The sequence below is a fragment of the Geotrypetes seraphini genome, chromosome 11 (assembly GCF_902459505.1).
Source record: "Geotrypetes seraphini chromosome 11, aGeoSer1.1, whole genome shotgun sequence".
Classification (NCBI taxonomy): domain Eukaryota; kingdom Metazoa; phylum Chordata; class Amphibia; order Gymnophiona; family Dermophiidae; genus Geotrypetes; species Geotrypetes seraphini.
This window is the reverse complement of record NC_047094.1, coordinates 139,176,091-139,195,870: the sequence shown is the minus strand read 5'-3', so window position 1 is coordinate 139,195,870 and position 19,780 is coordinate 139,176,091. Positions and strand designations below refer to the sequence as shown.

Below are 19,780 nucleotides of genomic sequence, written 5' to 3'. Positions count from 1 at the left end.
ATTTGGTGCTTACAAGCAGCATAAACAGGTAAAGAGCGACCATAGGCAGAATGTTTAGAAAGAGAAGTAGGTCTGATATCATAGATGGCTGTAGTGTGTTCTCTCACAATTAGCTTCCTGTTAGCTTGATTTATTTGGGCTTAAGAGATTGATACTGCAGTGTTTAGGCTTTTTGTGTCATTTTCCAAACAACAGAATGTGTGAGGAAGGCACGAAAGTGCTGAAACACAGACTGTTCTAGTGCAATAAAGTCCCAGTTGAAGCATCTCTTTCATCACCACCTATATCTATGTCACTAGTCTACTTTGTTTTCAGTGTATGTAAGCCTGTATAGGTCACAGTTTTCCTTTTAGCATGCATAAATTTTAGTTATTCATTTTCCAAGTTCCCACATACTTAGCAACTGCTCTTTGTGGGGTAGAGTCTCTGAAAGTGGTAAATATATGCTTTCTTTTATTCTCCTAACTTAATGTATCCTGGAAAACTTACTTTAACCCTGTCTAAAAATACACCATTCAATAAGCATTTCTATTGCTGAAGTGCATGTTATGCCAAATCTAGTTGACAAGGAAGAAAGTGATTGCAGAGATTTGCATGAACATAAGAACATATTGGTGTGTTATACTGAGTCAGGCCAAAAGTCCATAAGAATTGCCGCTGCTAGGTCAGACCAGTGGTCCATCGTGCTCAAGCGGCAGCCCCCAGGTCAAAGACCAGTCCTGTTTCCAGCAATGGTCAGTCAGTTATAAAACAGGTTTTGATGATATGCTATATAGAACAAAATGTGCATTTCTACAAGCCTATCAGCTGTGATTTAGTGCACATTCTCTTTGGTGATAGTGGTCTAAATGTATAAAAACTATTTTCTTATTGCTGTAGATAGATCCATAATAAAAGTGACAGCACTTTTGTTATGGATCTATCTACAGCAATAAGAAAATAGTTTTTATACATTTAGACCGGTCTTGGTGGGCACTCTGTCTTGCAAGTCAGGACATAAATCTTTAGTTTATGGCAGGTATCACTTGCTTAGTGACAGCCTGGCAATAACTAGATGTGGCCGTCTTGTTTTTAGATTATGCTGAAAAGTGCTCAGAAGAGAACAAATGTTGCGTGACTGCTTTAGCCCGAGAGACCCTGGATGACTATCACGATACCCGAGCACCTACCATTGCACAGCTTCTGCAGGAGAAAACACTCTACTCCTTTTCAGAGTGGCCTAAGGTACCTCAAAGCTGCTTTTCTTGAAATGTACATTAATTTCTTGAAAGGATAAATCTAAACGCCTGTCCTCCTGTGTTCAGCCATTGAAAACTTTCATTTGGTTGGCATGATCCCTGCCTGGTGGTCTTGTGCTTCATTGTGGATAGTGGGAGAAACTTTCCTCAGTGTCAAAATTCTGATTCCTTGTCATCAATAGCAGATGAATCCAGAAAATGATGGATTATGACCATCTACCAGCAGGTATTGATAGAGAACACTAAACTGAACTCTTTTCTTCAGGACAGTATGCTCCTTGGTCAGTTAAAATATATCTATCAGCAGACAGTCTCTCATAAGCTCCTGGTCTGGGTTTCATGGTTCATTAGCGCTAAAGGGTATGTTGGCTAAGTGGTACCAGCTTTGGGGTCATACCTGGTCATATCAACCCCAGCAATCCTCCTGCCATTTTCTCCATTCTCCTTTCGATTACAAAAGTTGTCTAATAGATGCTGGCATTGTAATATGGATGTAGGGACTTTGGATCATCTTTTGTTTTACTGTCCCCATATCTTAGCCTTTTGGAACTCAATCTGGGATCAAATAAATTGTTTATTGGAAAACCATGTAGCGTTATCTTATGATACTGTGATATTTGGAATGTCTATGAGGAAAAAGAGTCAGATATCAGCGTGTAACAACAAACTTTTAATGATTTTGACTGGAGTTGCCATCCAAAGATCATAGTAGGCTTAATTTTAATTTTTGGTGGAATTCAGTATGTCATATATATATATAGAATGGAAAGATCAATAGCGGTACAGAATGGAAATTATAAAAATGTTATTAAAATATGGGAGCCATTAACATCTTTCTGTCATGATTAGATGCCATTTTTCTATTAATTATACACCATTTAGTATTGGGTGGGGGGAGGGTTACAAATATATGATCTTATAATGAATAGAGGGATTTGAGGGAGGGTGGGGTGAGGGTTACATTTCTACTTATAAGTTATAATGATAAGATGTTCAAGTGCTCAGACTAATTGTGTTTATTATGAATATTTGTACACTTGATGAAAGTTTTAAAATGAATAAAGAATTAAAAAAAAAAAAAAAGAAGAAATAAAAAAGGAGCTAAAGGTACTTCTACTTAGTACATCTGCTGTGGCAGCTTAAATTTGGAGGGGGTTATGGCAACTCTTCTCAGAGAATTGAATTCTGTGGCAGCTTCAGTTGCATTCTTACGTTCCACTCCCATAGATGAAATCTGCAAAGCAGCTTCTAGGCCCTCAGTTCACACGCTCACATCTCACTACCGTCTGGAATCTTTCTGCCAAGCAGTATTACAAAATTTATACTCTTAATGGCCAACTCTCACTCCATCCCATTCCAGTAAGCTAGGGAGTCCCACATAGGTTAAAGCACAATTACTTACCGTAACAGATATTCTCACATACCACCCATCTCCCCTGGTTGGCTTCTTAGCTTGCTTACGGAACTGAGGTGTGCGGGAAGGCACTCACGTATGCACGGTGCAGGCAGTCGCAAAGTTTTTGTCTTTTGTATTGTTTTGAGCATTATGTATGTTTGATCTTATGTAAACCCCCTAGGGCTAGATGGTATAGAAATTTTTTAAATAAATGAATAAATAAAACTTAGTGACAGTATACTTTTCAAACTGTCTGTACCGAGCTCGGTGGATGATGTCACCCACATGTGAGTCTCTCACCCTTCTGTCCCCGGATAATACCTATTACGGTAAGTAATTTTGCTTTCTGTGATTTGTACAAGCTGTACTCTAGGTCTGGTGTAATCAAGCTTTGTAATACGCTAGATATGTTATGGCAGGGGCTTTTATCCCTGCATGCATCTATCATTGCTGGTATTATACATGGTTGGGAGGGGACCCCAGAGTCCACTACCACACTATGAGGCTCATAATCAAAACCAACTTGCTGGATGTTCAGCAGCACTTCTAAGCTGCTCTGCGTCCCCCTGCGAAAATTGAAGTGTCATGGGATAGGTGGCAAAGTTCAGTTGTAGATTAAGAATTGGTTATCGGATAGAAAACAGAGGGTAGGGTTAAATGGTCACTTTTCTCAATGGAGGAGAGTAAACAGTGGAGTGCCGCAGTGATCTCTGTACAGGGACTTATTTATAAATGATCTGGAAATTGGAACGAGCGAGGTGATTAAATTTGCAGATGACACTAAACTGTTCAAAGTTGTTAAAACGCGTGCAAATGGCAGATGAAATTTAATGTGGACAAATGCAAAGTGATGCACATTGGGAAGAATAACCTGAGTCACAGTTACCGGATGCTAGGGTCCACCTTGGGGGTTAGCGCTCAAGAAAAGGATCTGGGTATCATTGTAGACAATACGATGAAACCTTCCGCCCAATGTGTGGCAGCGGCCAAAAAAGCAAACAGGATTCTGGGAATTATTAAAAAAGAGATGGTTAGCATGACTAAGAATGTCATAATGTCCCTGTATTGCTCCATGGTGTGACCTCATCTGGAGTATTGCATTCAATTCTGGTCTCCTTATCTCAAGGATCAGCCCTATCGCCAGTTTTATTTAATATTTTCTGAGCCCTGCAGATGACATTCTACTAGTCTATAGACTATCACCTGCTACATTAGATCTAGGTCCTCTTTTGGCTAGCTTAAATAGAATAGAAGAATGGTTGTATCTCTGGAGATAAAGCAACACCTCAACTAGATTTTTCATTAAATAATTGCAGTATAAGACTAGTAGATAGTTTCAGATATTTGGGGGTTATAATTGATTGTTGTTTACATTTTCAGGAACAGGTATCAAGCACGGTTGCTAAAGGTTTTGGGGCACTAAGACAGCTTAGAGCCATTTGAGATTTTTTGGATGAGAAATCATTGCATATATTAATTCATGCCTTTGTATTGTCAAAGTTAGATTATGGTAATTTAGTCTATGCAGGCATTGGGTTGGGACAGTTGAAGCGTTTGCAATCAGATTACTAGGTCGGTTATGTGACACCTTTGTATTTCAAATTCCATTGGTTAGCACATAGAGCATTATTCCAGTTACAGCCTTCAGATCTTTCTAATTTGGTGCTATTCTACGTCCCAAGACGTTTATTACAATCTCTGAATGGCAATAGGGTAGTCATTCCTCATATTTCGAAGGTACATCTTACATCAACTAGAGATTGTGCATTTTTTTTATTTAGTGCCATGGTTATGGAATAATCTGCCCATTGACTTGATAAAAGAAGAATCATATAAATTTTAAAAGACATTTAAAAGCACATTTTTTCCAATTGGCTTTCTCAACTTAGAACAGAGTTTGGGACTGATCTGTGTTTTATTGTTTTACTGTTAGAATTGTTACTGTTGAGATATTTGCTATGATATTTTATGAAAAAAGAACTTTAACTTTTGTTCTTATTCTTTCCTTTTCTATTTTTAATGGAGTTCTTTTCTTGATGAATTTGAATTGTGTATTGTAAACCGCTTAGATCCTTTTAGGCTGTTGTGCGGTATATAAAGTTCTTAATAAACATATAGTGGTGCCAAAAAAGGTTCATAGAAGAGCGACCAAGATGGTAAAGGGGATGGAACTCTTCTCGTATGAGGAAAAACGGTTGGGCTCTTCAGCTTGGAAAAGAGATGACTGAGGGGTCTACAAAATACTGAGTAGAACGGGTACAAGTGGATCGATTTTTCGCTCCATCAAAAATGAGAAAGACTAGGGGACACTCGACGAAGTTACAGGGAAATACTTTTAAAACCAATAGGAGGAAATATTTTTTCACTCAGAGGATAGTTAAGCTCTGTAACGCGTTGCCAGAGGTTTTGGTAAGAGCGGATAGCGTAGCTGGTTTTAAGAAAGGTTTGGACAAGTTCCTGGAGGAAAAGTCCATAGTCTATGGAATATTGCTACACCTTGGGTTTTGGACAGGTACTAGTGACCTGAATTGGCCACCGTGAGAACAGTCTACTGGGCTTGATGGACCATTGGTCTGACCCATTTAGGCTATTTTTATGTTCTTATGCATTATGGGCAGGCATCGGGTGGGCTTAAACCTGGAGGTCCTGAAGCAGTAATCAAAACTTTCTCAGGATGTCCTAGGCGGAACTTACATTCTGGGACTTCGACAAATGTAAAATAGGTCTAAGTGCCCCAAAGGTGACAAGATGACCACTGGAGTGTGTAAGTCACGATCCCCTCCCACCACCCAAAAAGGGACCCTCCCCCAGTCTTCCCATCAGCTGATTGCAGGGGGAATCCCAATCAACTGAGCCCTTTGCACTCTGAGGATTAAAGTCTGCCATCAGTGTTTCTGTTCCAGTTTCCTCTTGCCTGTTTTGTTACAAGATATGGCAAGATAAGTAACATTTATTCTTATTCCAGGCAGGATGGAGGTGCTGTGTTGGTTCAGATTACACTAGTGCCAGTGGAATGGTGTTAATCTTTCACTGACCACTCTATTTTTATATATACCCCCTCTTTTGCGAAGGCATAGTGCGAGTTTTAGCAGTGGCGGTAACAGCTCCAATGCTCATAGAAATTCTATGAGCGTCAGAGCAGTTACCGTTGCTGCTGGCGCTAAAACCTGCACTATGCCTTCGTAAAAGAGGGGGATAGTTTTTATTTAATTTCATTATAAAAGATCTTCCTATTAGTGATGTTCTATTTATAAAATAGGTGCCTATGTGACCTTCAAACACGAGAGACCCTCAATAATACCTAATAAGATGTTTGCTTTTTTAATGATAGCATTAATACATAATAAAGAGAAGAATGTGAAATTTCCTGATGCATTTGCTGTAACACATGTATTCTTTGTAGGATCGGGTGATAATTAATCGCATCGATAACATCTGCCATGCAGTATTGAAAGGAAAATGGCCTTCCTCTAGTCAGCAATTTGAAGCACAGAGTACAGTATCTGCCCCAGGCCTTAGAAGGACTTTTAGTGGTCAAGAAACACAGGAGGCTGACTTCAGTGGTGAATCCCCAGACTCTCATATGCAGAAGGTAAATGTTGCAGAAGATAAGGTGTCAAGGATATCAAACTAGATCACAAGTAGGCAAGTAATGTGTGATAGAGGAATAATCAAATAAGAGAGGCAGTGCATTATAGGCCAAAATGCACGTTTGGGGACTTTTAGGGTCTGGAAAGATCAGCAACATTAGAGATTTTACTTGGTTTTACATCTGTTCTGCCTATTATCTCCTATAAGGCATGTGGTAATTAGTCAGCAGTATCTCATCTTTAAACATATTTTACATGCCAGGAATGCAGCAAATGTCTTCTCTTTCTCCGTCACAAATGGAGGTCTATGGTTGGGGAGCAGGATTTCATTTTGACTGCACAGGTGTAATTGCGTAAAAATATAAGAGGTGCCATAGTGGGGCAGACTGAAGGTCTATCAAGCCCAATCCAGGCAAGATCCCAAAGAGGAAAACAGATTTTATGCTGCTTATCCTAGGTATAAGCAGTGGATTTCCCCAAGCCATTTCAATAATGGCCTATGGACTTCGACTTTCACCAGAGTTTAATTACATGTTGAGTGAAGAAATATTTTCTCTGGTTTGTTTCACTGAGATGTTATTTTTTGCTGGCTTCCTTACGGCTGTCTTGCTTTTGTTGGGGTTCACTCCTAGCTTCTAGTTTTAAATATCTGGCAATATATTGTCTGAATTTCTCATTTAAGATCTGTTTTCCTGCCACAGAAATATGCAGCCATCATTATAATACAGCCTTTTGTTTTTCAATATATTACCCTAGCCTTCAGTTCATCTAAAATGTCTAGTTTATACCAAGGTTTGAGACATATTATTGAAATTGTCTGCATAATGTGACTCTTTTTTCTTTCCATAGGCAGGTAATACTTCTGGATTTAAATGTATAATCAATTTTTTCTTAAAATCTACGATTTGTTGTTTTACACTCAGGATAGATTCATGTCGCCTGCATTTCCCGAAAATGAAGAAAAGCACAAGAAGCCATTTGAATTTGAGAATGAAATGGAAAGTATCAAGAACAGGAGCCTAGAACAGCTAAGTTCATCCCATGAAAAATCTACCATGGTCCTAAACGGCTGGCGGGAATCTGCCATGGACCTTTCCAGAGCTGCGGACCCTTCCTCGCATTCCACACCACCTTTTTCACTCAGCACAAGCACACCTAAGCTAGGGTCTGTCAATGCTCTGCAGGGCTCTATAGGCATGGACTTGTCTGGGATCTTGCAAGCAGGCTTAATTCACCCTGTTACAGGACAAATCGTGAATGGGAGCTTGCGAAGAGAAGATGCTGCCTTGAGGAGGAGAAGGGGGAGAAGGAAAAATGTGGAAGGGATGGACCTCATGTTTATGAAGGAGAGAGCTCTGCAGCCTCCAGTTTCGGTATGTTAGGGTGTTTTTGCATTCCTTAACATCGCAAATGTAATGAACTTGATCTATAATGTGTTATGAGTATAAATGTATTTCCAGTGCAATAGGTGAGACATTCTAGACCAGGGGAGTCAAATGTCAGTCCTCGAGGGCCGCATTCCAGTTGGGTTTTCAATGAGTATGCATGAGATCTATTTGCATGCACTGCTTTCATTGAATACACAAAAAGAAGCTATATTGAGTGTATTGAATGTTTAATTAATTGGAGTTATTGATAGCATATTATAAATCCCGATTGTATTTGAGTATTGATAATGCATATTCATTGGGGAAATCCTAAAAACCCAACTGGATTGTGGCCCTCGAGGATTGACATTTGACACCCTTGTTCTAGACAATAGGGTTATTTCCCCATACTCGCATGCTGCAGAAGGAATCCACTCCGGATTTTTCACTCTGCCTCCAGTGTACTACAAAGATCAGTTTAGCGCCCTCTACAGTCAGTATCCAAGCATCGAGAGGCACCTGTAATAACAGGCTAAACAAATGGTTCTGCTCTAAGGAACTAAAAAGTACTCTTAAACTACTCCCAAGAAACTGAACATATATGCAAATTCTTTACAGCCCCAAAGGGCTAACTGGCTTCCAATAATCAGCTTGGAGAAGCATAAACTGACTGAAAACTGTAAGCAGGTGCAGAAAGGACAGGACATCGAATTTGATGTCTCCAAGCAAGCTCATGAGCAGGTTAAATTAAATAGGGGAAAGCAGGAAGCCTTGTGGAACGCCACAGGCCATTCAAGTCTTTATCTGCTGTCATTTGCTATGTTACTAAGACAGTCAGGACTAACTATGAACAAGTTATTATTTTTGTAAATTGGCCCTTTCTGGGTGCCCAAACTGTTCAAGTCTGTTATGAGGAAAGGTCAGACCAGAAGTAAGCAGAGAGATCTTTCATGATGGTTGCCCAATGCCACCCATATGGAAGGGAGCATAAGGAGAGAAGTTTGTGTGACATAATTGGTATAGAAAAGACTAAACTGTGCATTTGAGAGAGTATTACATGGAACTGAACTCTTTTATGGCCTTTTTTCTCCTTTGGTCTTCCTTAGGATGATAGAGAGGATCAGAACAAGCCCCTCCAAAGCACCACCCATCTGAATTTGCTGAGCACCTCTTCTCCACAGCCAATAACCACAACTTCTGTGGTGGCAGAGAAAGCGGCCCCAAACAAAAGCTTGCTGGACTGGCTGAAACAACAATCAGACTACACTATGGATATACCAGGCTTTGGGTCTGTAAGTGATGCATATATCTTGAACATAACAGCAACATGGCATGAAAACCTCAAATACTTGCATCATTTTAATTAATATACACTAGGCATCATCATTACAGGGAAGGAACTTCATACTATCTCAACACTGTGATGCCATGTCACAGGGTAGTGAACTTAGATTTCTGCATCTCTGGGACTGAAGGACAGTTATTAAGAGTATTTCTGTAAATTGGCTGTCTAAAAATAACGCTCCCTCAATATTTCTAACAGTATGCACTTCATTGTATAATACATATACTTTTAGCCACATGAAGATGTTTCCAGGGCATATTGTGGGCAGGATCAAAAAAGAACATACCGTATTTTTCACTCCATAACATGCACTTTTTTCCCCAAAAAAGTGGGTGGAAATAAGGATACTGCACGTCTCCCCCCCCCCACCCCTTTATGTAATCCTGGTGGTCCAGCACTGCATTGGCAGGCTCCCCTCCTGGACGGCTGCCCGAGTCCCCATCTGCTGTGGCAGTGAGAGGCAGGTGTGAGCTCTGAGTGCGCCTGCCTGGTCCAGCGTTTCCGCCTTAATGGTGTTATCAGCTCGGTCCAGCGCTGCATCAGCAGGCTCCCCCATCTGCCGCGGAAGTGAAAGGCAGGTGTGAGCCTCTAGTGCGCCTGCCTGGTCCAGCGCTGCCGCCCGAATGGTGTCACTTCCGCGGCAGATGGGGGGAGCCTTCCGATGCAGCGCTGGACCAGGTTTTACAAATTTTGCACTTTATTTCTGTTTATCAGTTAATGTGTGAAACCTGGCACCACCCAAAAGCAGAACTATCGAACTTTTGAGTGAAATCAAACAAAGAAGTTTAATGAGATTTCTCTTCATGAAGATTTAGGTTCGCTCTCTCAGAATGCTTTTATAAATCCCCTCTGCGTTTTCTCCACCTGTGAAAACAAAAATCCCCAAAATTCTTCAAGGGCCAGTTCATAGAGCTTAAGAACTTTTTTTAAAATGTGTAAACTAGAAGAAATACCCTTGATAAATCAGTTTCAAGTATTTCAGTGTTGAATTTGAAGTTGATATACAATATAATTTTATTTTATTGTTATTCAAAATTGTGTTCATAGAAATGCAGAGAAGTAATGGCAGATAAAGATTATATAATATTCTATTTAGCCTTTCCAACCATATGGAGTGGATGGAGGAGAAACCTCATGGTTAATGCTGTAATAGCTCCTTATGACCCTGGGCAAGTCATTTAAACCTCCTCTACTTCTAGACTCTATAATCCCTTTCATAGCCATGGTTTCTTGAATTCAGATACTGTCCTCGTCTTTGCATGTCCACTAGAGATGTGCATTTTACAAAGCTGAGCAGGAAGCAGAAAGAGTTCCCTGCCTGCCCTATCCCTACCTGCCTGCCAGCCACTAGGCACTGCCCAGTCCCGGCCTATCACTAGACCACAAGAAAGGGGACAGGGTGCAGAGCCTGGCAAGGAGTGCGGGGTTGGGTACAGAATCTGGCAGGGAGAATTTTGTTCAGAATGTTTTTTTCTTGTTTTCCTCCTCTAAATCTAGGATACGCCTTATGGTCAGGTGCGTCTTATGGAGCGAAAAATACAGTAATGTAGATTGGGTTTTGAAATCTTCACATGTGATTGTCTTTACAAAATCTACCCACACATAAAGTAAGTACAAATACCCATGGTGAGCTTGCTGGTAAAAGTGCAGGCCTGTTTTCTCTTTGAAAACTGATGCAAAATACCCGATAACTTTGCTCTGAGAATGAAAGTCTAAATGGAAAATGTTTTGCATAAAATTGTGTATATGTGCTGACCAGAGAACTTGGCATTTCAGCTTAGATGCAGGAATATTTTTTAGTCACTATAACAATGAACCTATATTTGGGTGTCATTCTCTAATATAAATATCATTAAATACATTACATTTTATAATCAAAGAACTTTATATCAAAATTTATTCTAAAAATAAAACATATCCTGAAAAAATGGGTTAATCAAATCTGTGAAATAAGAAATTTAAGCATTATAATATTAGGAGTCGGAATTCGAGTCATCACATTTTCACCAACTCTGACTCCAGTAACCCCAAATTGCTTCAGACTCTGACGCCACAGCCCTGATTAAAGGGATTGCGGCCTATTACTTTGGCCTTGGATTCTTGTCCTACTGAACTAATAATAGCAAATATCAATTTTGTGTTCAGGCTTTGTGTAGAATGATGAATGACTCCTTGCAGAAAGGGGGAATTTAGATACTAGCTAACACAAACTAATATGCTTTTTTTCCCTTAATTATTAGAACAGATTGTGTTTTTGTTTCCCACCTCTCAGCAACTTCCCCTTATTCCTCCATCTCCCTTCCCACCACTAGTGATTTTTAATATCTGTTTGTTTGTTTTTATTTTTATTAGACAGTTAAGAACATAAGAACAGCCATAGTGGGTCAGACCAATAGTCCATCTAGCCCAGTCTCCTGTTTCCAACAGTGGCCAATCCAGGTCACAAGTTCTGGCAGAAACCCAAAGAGCAGCAACCTTCCATGCTACCGATCCAGGGCAAGTAGTATTCTGCTGTGCAGAGCTCCCATGGTTTCTATGAAACAAGGAGGCGGTATAGAAGAACTTTTAATAAATGTAGCTTGCAAGGTTTCATGTAAGCTGTAGTATTAATTTGGTATAAAGAGCTGCTTTTCATGTAATCCTGTGCTTTGTATCTCATTGTTTTCTAATGTGTGTGTTGCAGTAAAGAAAATTGTGCATTAAAGGCAAATCAAGCTTTATTAAAATTTGATTTGATCGCTTATCAAATTCCAAAGCGATGTACAAAAATTTAAATGGGTACAATTTAAAAAATGCAATCAAATTGATTACACTTGCAAAGGACAAAATAAACAAACAAATTGAAACAAAAGGGAAGGAGGGGAGAACTACAATCATAATAGCATAAAGGAAAAGGTTGGGAAAAGAGATGTTTTGACCTTTTTTGTCTTTCTTTTCTATATTTATTGTAGTTCCTCCCGCTCTCCTCACGTGTAGGTTTGTAATGTCTTTGTCTTCAATGTATTTTCAACAGGATGGACCCCTTCTTTTATTTGTAAATCACTTTTGAAATTGATATTGCGATTGAATCAAAATTCTAATAAAACTTGGAAAATTATCATAGAGATCTGTTGGACCTTATAGATCGAAGGTGTCCTTAAACAAGAAGCTTTTCAGCTTGCCTTTAAAGCGGTCTAGAGAGTTTTCCTAGAACAATCCAAAGTTGTGGTGCGGTGACAGAGAAGATGTCGTGGTGTTTTGTGTTGATTATCTTCAGGGAAGGGATAGTTAATAGGTGTTGGTCAGTAGATCTCGGCGTCGGGAGGGCGTATATGGTATAAGAAGTTTGTTTATAAATAGCAGTGCTTTTGATATTAATGTTTTAAAAGACAGCAATATTATTTTGTATGTGAATCTGTACATAATCAAGAGCCAATGTGCTTTTTCTAGGAGTGGTGTTGTGGTCAAATTTCCTAGCGTTCGAGATAGAGAATAACACGGTGACAAAATTCATCACCGTTCCCGTCCCCGCGGATAACCGCAGGAAACCATCTTCATGTCATTCTTTAAGGAGAGAGGAAAGAATCGGAGTATAATTGGCCACAACCACTGACCCGCAAGCTTTGCTTTGAAGAATGCTGGTGTAGAAGGACTGAGGTTGAAACAGACACTACAGAATGATAGTTTCTGGTATCCAGAGCAGATATTGTGATGTCATAATGCCTCATTCCACCAGTGCCTAAGAGCCAATCACATCAGTGATGTCACAATGGCTTCATTATCCTTGGCTCACATAAGAATCAGAGTATGAATGGCCACAACCACTGACCCGCAAGCTTTGCTTTGAAGAATGCTGGTGTAGAAGGACCGAGGTTGAAACAGATACAACACAATGACAGTCTCTGGTATCCAGAGCAGATATTGTGATGTCATAATGCCTCATTCCACCAGTGCCTAAGAGCCAATCACATCAGTGATGTCACAATGGCTTCATTATCCTTGGCTCACATAAGAATCAGAGAATGAATGGCCACAACCACTGACCTCAAGCTTTGCTTTGAAGAATGCTGGTGTAGAAGGACTGAGGTTGAAACAGACACTACAGAATGACAGTCTCTGGTATCCAGATATTGTGATGTCATAATGCCTCATTCCACCAGTGCCTAAGAGCCAATCACATCAGTGATGCCACAATGGCTTCATTATCCTTGGCTCACATAAGAATCAGAGTATGAATGGCCTCAACCACTGACCTCAAGCTTTGCTTTGAAGAATGCTGGTGTAGAAGGACTGAGGTTGAAACAGACACTACAGAATGACAGTCTCTGGTATCCAGAACAGATATTGTGATGTCATAATGCCTCATTCCACCAGTGCCTAAGAGCCAATCACATCAGTGATGTCACAATGGCTTCATTATCCTTGGCTCACATAAGAATCAGAGTATGAATGGCCACAACCACTGACCTCAAGCTTTGCTTTGAAGAATGCTGGTGTAGAAGGACTGAGGTTGAAACAGACACTACAGAATGACAGTCTCTGGTATCCAGAGCAGAGATTGTGATGTCATAATGCCTCATTCCACCAGTGCCTAAGAGCCAATCACATCAGTGATGTCACAATGGCTTCATTATTCAGAGTATGAATGGCCACAACCACTGACCTCAAGCTTTGCTTTGAAGAATGCTGGTGTAGAAGGACCGAGGTTGAAACAAACACTACAGAATGACATGGGATTATTTCCCACGGTTATCCGCGGGGACGGGAACGGTGATGAATTTTGTCACCGTGTCATTCTCTAGTTCGAGATGAGTTTTATTGCCGTGTTCTGGTATTATTTGGAGACGTCTTAATTCCTTTTGTGTGATACCTTTGAATAACGAATTACAATAGTCAAGTTTAGAAATCACTAGGGGTGTTTAACGATTTTGGTCCAAGATATTTTGATACTGAACAAATCATACATAGCCTATGAAAGCAAGATCTAACTACACAGCTAATATGATCATGATACGAAAGTTTTTGGTCGAAAATGACTTCTAGGATTTTGATAGTTGAGACTTATTGTAAAAAACTGCCATTAAGAGTAATGGGGGTGCATAAAGTTAACCCATCTTGGTTTTTGTGATGTTTAGAGCTAACATATCGTTTAATCAGAGTTTGATTTCTTCAAATTTTTGATTTATGATGGCTATTTCACTGACATCTTCGAAATTTAATGTGTAGGAGCTGGGATATCATCTGCATAAGCGAATGCAGAGAAACCGATGGATGTTAAATAGGAGTAGTGACAAGATGGAACCTTGCAGTATACCATATTTATTATCGTAAGGTTTGGATGTGGAGTTGTTAAATCCGAAAAGGACTGAAACCAATCAAGAATTTGGCCGGAAATTCCAGATGATGAGTCTAATTAAGAATAATGCATGGTCAATGGTATCAAATGCCGCAGATAAATCTGGGGAAATAAGGATGACTGATTTATGATGATCAAAATGATATAATAAAGTTTTCGTTATACCTATCAGGGAGTGTTCTGTTGAGTGGCATTTCCTGAATCCGGTCTGTTTTGGATGCAGGACATTAGTTGTTTCAATGAACTCTGAGACTTGATTAAAAACAATCTTTTCTGTTAATTTGGCAAGAAACTGTATATATGCGATTGGATGGTAGTTGGTTTTCTCTTCAGGGCAGGTTGCCTGTTTTTAGACCTTTTTACAATTAGTGTGAATGAATGGGCCAAAGCAGGAAAATAAAACATTTGAGGATGTACGGGGGGATTATTTCCGAGTGTGTTCCCTTTGTATTTATGCACAGAAAGAGATGTTCTATATCAGACAATGAAGGTAGGTTGAACCTAGAACATTCTGCAGTAGGTAAGTTGAGATAAGGTGTTTCATTCTAAGGATCAGGATCATGTATGTGATATATTTGATTTCTGATGTTATCTATTTTGTCTCGAAAGTGATTAATAAGTTCCTGGGCTGTGGGAGCTTTAATTAGAACAGAATCATGTTCTTGGCTGTTAGTAGTTAAGGATTTTAGAATTGAATAGAAACAGAAACATAAAGTATGACGGCAGAAAAGGGCCGTCGGCCAAACACATCTGCCCACTCAAAAGAACACCCCCCCTAAGCAATTCCCGAAAGTGAACTCACATGTTTATCCCATCATTTCTTGAAGTCGAGCATGTTGCTGGCTTCAACTACCTGACGTGGAAAAGTATAGCTTTTGAAATGCGAGTTGTATAATCATTATTCTTCATTTGATTAATTTTTGATTTATAGTTGTTTATGTTAGTAAGTGTTTTGTAATGTCTCCATTTCCTTTCCAGTTGTTTTTTTTAGTAAGATAAGCTCCTCTGAGTACCAGGGGTTCTTGCGTTTGCGTGAAGTGATAGTTTTGGTTACCAAAGGGATTGGTTTTTCTATGAGTGAGCAAATAGCTGCATCCCATAGTTCAAAGTTGTTCATCTTGGGTCACATTGTCTAGGTCCATGTTTTTTAAATTGAAAGAAGAGTTGATGGTGGGAAGATCCAGACTATTAAAATCTCTATATGTGATGTTTTTAAGTTTTAGGTGCTTTTTGGTAGGAGATAACTTAACTTACTTTTATCAGAAAATGATCCAACCAAGGGACGGATAGGTTGGAAATGCTGAAGTCTGGGTTTTAGAAGTAAGAATCATGTCGAAGACATTCCCTGCTGAGTGAGTTGGTTCAGCTATGAAAGGAGATAAATTAAGGTCTGTGACCAATTTACTAGATCAGCAGTACAGGGATTATTTATGTTATCAAAGTGAATATTGAAATCTCCAAGGATTAGTGGATTTTCAGAGGAGGAACAGAAATCAAACAAGAGCGATTGTAGATGTGTAAAATTATCCTGACAGATTGAGAGGCCTTTTTATTAAGCTGTGTTAGGTACTAACATTGCCTAAAGCAAAAGTGTTCTTTCTTCATTTTGCTGTCTGCACACACTGATCTTGCAATATTAATTTCAGTTTATTTTTTGAGGGGCTGTATAAGGGATGGAGAATAGGTGTGAATGCACTTATCACTAGTGCACTGAAGTTACCACTACTTTAACTGGTTAGAGTATCCATAACGTGGGAACCCTTAGCGCCTCCCAAATAGGAAGTAGTCTCACATGGTAATTTTTAGTACATGGCCAAAAAAAGAGATAAAGGCCGAATTTGCTGCCACACTGGAAACAGGCTTAGCGCATGGGAAAGACTCGTATGACGACACACTAAGCCTATGCCTTATCCCAACTTAGTACAAAAGCTCCAAAGTACGTTATTTTTTCAGTGCACCTTAGTAACTTTCCCTATTGATCTTTAGACTTATTATTTTCCTATTTAGGGTGCATAATTTTTGAGGCACCTTATATGAGAGTTTCATATTATAGTATGTAGATAGAACAAGCACTATAGAACCTTGTCATTGGCAACTGAGCAAATTGCGGCTTTACAGATAATGTTGTTGCTTTTTTCAAAATGACTTGAAGTACATACTTCTCCTGTCCCTCAGAGCTTTAGGACTCATGAACAAAACAGTAAGACGTCCAAAAAAAACGCCTAAGTCGGCACTTGGACGTTCTAATCGCTGGGATGACCAAGTGCCTATATTCAAAAACGTTTTCCTGGATGTCTAGGGGGATGTTTCTCCTACTGGGCGTCCAGAGTTCCAGGGGCGTATAAGGAGGTGTGTCATGGGTGGGCTTAACTTGGATATCCAGCACATATATTTGAACCTTTCCCGAGATGTCCTGGATGGAATTTAAATGCTCACAGCTAGACCTGTTTTAGAAGCATCTAACTGCCATAAAGTTACCCAAACTGCCCTGATGACTACTGGATACATTAAGTTATGACTCTCCCACCCCCCAAAAATCTGAATGAAACAGTACTTACCTGTCTCTAGAACAGTAGAACTTGGTATGGAAAAGCCTAATAGAGCATCACATAGGTGTCTAAAGTAACCTGGTGGATGGATTAGTGATCCATAGAGAGGAGGACCCAGTCCCATAAGCCATTCTAACCGCTGCATTTAGGTTGGAAAGTGTGAGCCCACCCAAACCCTACTCTACTGCCATATAGGAGCCACCAGCAGCCATAAGGGCTATCAAGATGGTAGACAAGTGGGTCTAGTAGGGTTTGGGGGATTTTTGGAGGGCTTGCCATAAATTATAAGGGGTATCTGGAAATGTACTTCTGGCACTCTAGTGCCTTCTAAGGTGGATTTGAATGTTTTCAACTTGGTTGTTTCTGTGGTCGAAAATGGGTTATAAAGTTAGGTGTCCTAAGTGTTGGACGTCCTGTTGGCCTAGATGTCCAAGTAGGCGATTTAAAAAAAAACCAACTGGGGGACATCTAGTGATGTGGCTTTGAAAATGGATATTTCTTTGCTTCCAGTTTGGGTGTTTAACTGGAAACATACAGATTGAACTTTTGATAATGTCCCTCCACATGTGCTAATTCAGCAGCTCTTCCAGCCTAATACCAGAAGCCTGAACTGAGTAGAGAACTTGCATCTGCTTTTTGATGACTCCGAATTCTAATCGTTGAGCTACCCATACTTTTGTCATCTGATGTTAATGAACAGAATTAAGTAGCAAGGACAGAATACTTTTATCACATTCTGATCTGTAATAGAAAATTTTTAACATCAAAATATTACTTTCTAGAATTTTTCCGACAAGCCCAAACAAAGAAGGCAGCGCTCCAAGGACCCAAGTAAGTTGGACATAAACACAGGGACTGGGGAAGAGAGAGTGCCAGTGATCAACAAGAGCTCAGGTCGGAAGGTAGGAAAAGAAATATGATTTTGTTTTTTAATTTTTTTTGAATAGTTTTACATTTGTTCTATTTCCTGCCTGCCATCTTAAGGATATTTTTATTTTGTGAAATCAATATTTATCTCCTATACATTTTTCTTGGGGTTTTTTTTTTAAGATGTCTTGGTGGGAGAAGTGAAGATACACTGATTTTACCATTTGCTTACATGTACAGCCCTGGAATCTAAAATGTTATAGGTTTGGCATGTTTTAGTTAAAATATGGTAAACTGAAAAATGAGTGGAAACTCAGTTGAGTGTCCAAGAATAATCTCAGATAAACAAATATAGTGGAACACTCAGTATTGCATATAATGTAAATAAAACAGAGGAAAAAGGACCTCAAAAAACCCCTGGATTACAATCAATAAGATCATAACCAATTGGGGTTAGGTTTTCATCACTGGTCCAAAACCCCTGTGTGATTATTAAAAATTCAATATATAATAGTGTTTGTTAATTTAATATTGTGATTCAAAATTTCTCTAATCGCTAAAGAGCAAGTTAAGGCCGGCAGCTTTATATTAAAGGTTTCTATGATATAAGATAAACCAAGCACTTATCTTAATGGCCCAACGGAGGCCCAACCGTTTCGCTCAACACGTTTCGCAAAGAACACGCAGCTACACCACAGAACTTTCGAGCAAAGTCTGTACCGGCATTACATTAAGTCTTATCGTTACCCCTGAAGAAGCCCGTTGAGCGAAACGGTTGGGCCTCCGTTGGACCATTAAGGTAAGTGCTTGGTTTATCTTATATCATAGAAACCTTTAATATAAAGCTGCCGGCCTTAACTTGCTCTTTAGTGATTAGAGAAATTTTGAATCACAATATTAAATTAACAAACACTATTATATATTGAATTTTTAATAATCACACAGGGGTTTTGGACCAGTGATGAAAACCTAACCCCAATTGGTTATGATCTTATTGATTGTAATCCAGGGGTTTTTTGAGGTCCTTTTTCCTCTGTTTTATTTACATTATATGCAATACTGAGTGTTCCACTATATTTGTTTATCTAGTTGAAATATGTACAGTATATTTTTATTTTAAAAATTTTTATTCTGCTAAACCAACATCCATGACTTATCTAAAATGGCACTGCACACATGAGTACTTACACCTGCTTCTAGCTCAGTACGAGGGTCATACTGAAATTAACGAGCAGCAATTTTTTAAAAATCAGAATTTATTAATGTAAGAAAAACAAGTACTTCTTCTTAATGTACAGACTTTACACTAAGCATTGAGGTATTGTGACATGATTAGCTTCTATCACAGACAGTAGATACAAAATGGCTGACACTGATGTTTCATTTCGTCAATGTGCTGTCATTGAATTCCTTGTTAAAAAGGAAATCCCCGCTGTAGAAATTCTCCAAACACTTCAGTGTGCATATGGAGTTGTGTGCATGGGCGCTAGCAATGTTAGGAGATGGGTGAAACATTTCAAAGATGGAAACCCGAGCATCCAAGATCAGCCTCATAGCAGTAGCCCTTGCACTGCCTGCATGGAACACAGCAAGGAAAGGGTTGATAACATCACTAAAGAAGACAGACGTGTCACTGGGAATAAAATCAAGGTAAAACTTGGAATAGGACACAGTGCAGTGCAGGAAATGATTGAACACTAAGGCTTTCAAAAAGTTTGTGCCCGCTGGGTCCCATGTTTGTTGATCGAAAACCATCACTCAAGACCTTCTTCAGAGAAATGAAGGAGATGATTTTTCCACACCTTGCCTATAGTCCCGACCTGGAACTCTATGAGTACCATCTTTTCGGCTTTGTGAAGGAACAGATGCGAGGCCAACACTGCGAGACGGTGGAGGATGTTCAGAAAATAGTGCGTCTGTGTCTTCTGGCAGTGGAATGGAATTTTACCACAAGGGAATTTTCAAGTTTGCAGAACAATGGGAAAAATGTGTGCAGAGAAATGGCGACTATGTTGAAAAGGGACAAAAAGTCTGTACATTTAAGAGGATGTATTTGTTTTTCCACAGAACAAAACAAAGAAAAATCCAACGGG

The 19,780-nt window shown here is 39.4% G+C and overlaps 1 protein-coding gene across 6 annotated transcripts in view; it reads left to right on the top strand.

Annotated features, from left to right (window-relative positions):
• CHD6 (chromodomain helicase DNA binding protein 6) overlaps positions 1–19,780 on the top strand; it is a 218,304-nt gene that overhangs the window by 192,086 nt on the left and 6,438 nt on the right. For all 6 annotated transcript variants that reach the window (XM_033962937.1, XM_033962936.1, XM_033962934.1 and 3 more), the window contains 5 exons: positions 1,076–1,224; positions 6,038–6,226; positions 7,148–7,597; positions 8,698–8,883; positions 17,603–17,722. In XM_033962937.1, coding sequence (XP_033818828.1) covers positions 1,076–1,224; positions 6,038–6,226; positions 7,148–7,597; positions 8,698–8,883; positions 17,603–17,722 — 1,094 coding nt within the window. The remainder of the gene's footprint in view (positions 1–1,075; positions 1,225–6,037; positions 6,227–7,147; positions 7,598–8,697; positions 8,884–17,602; positions 17,723–19,780) is intronic.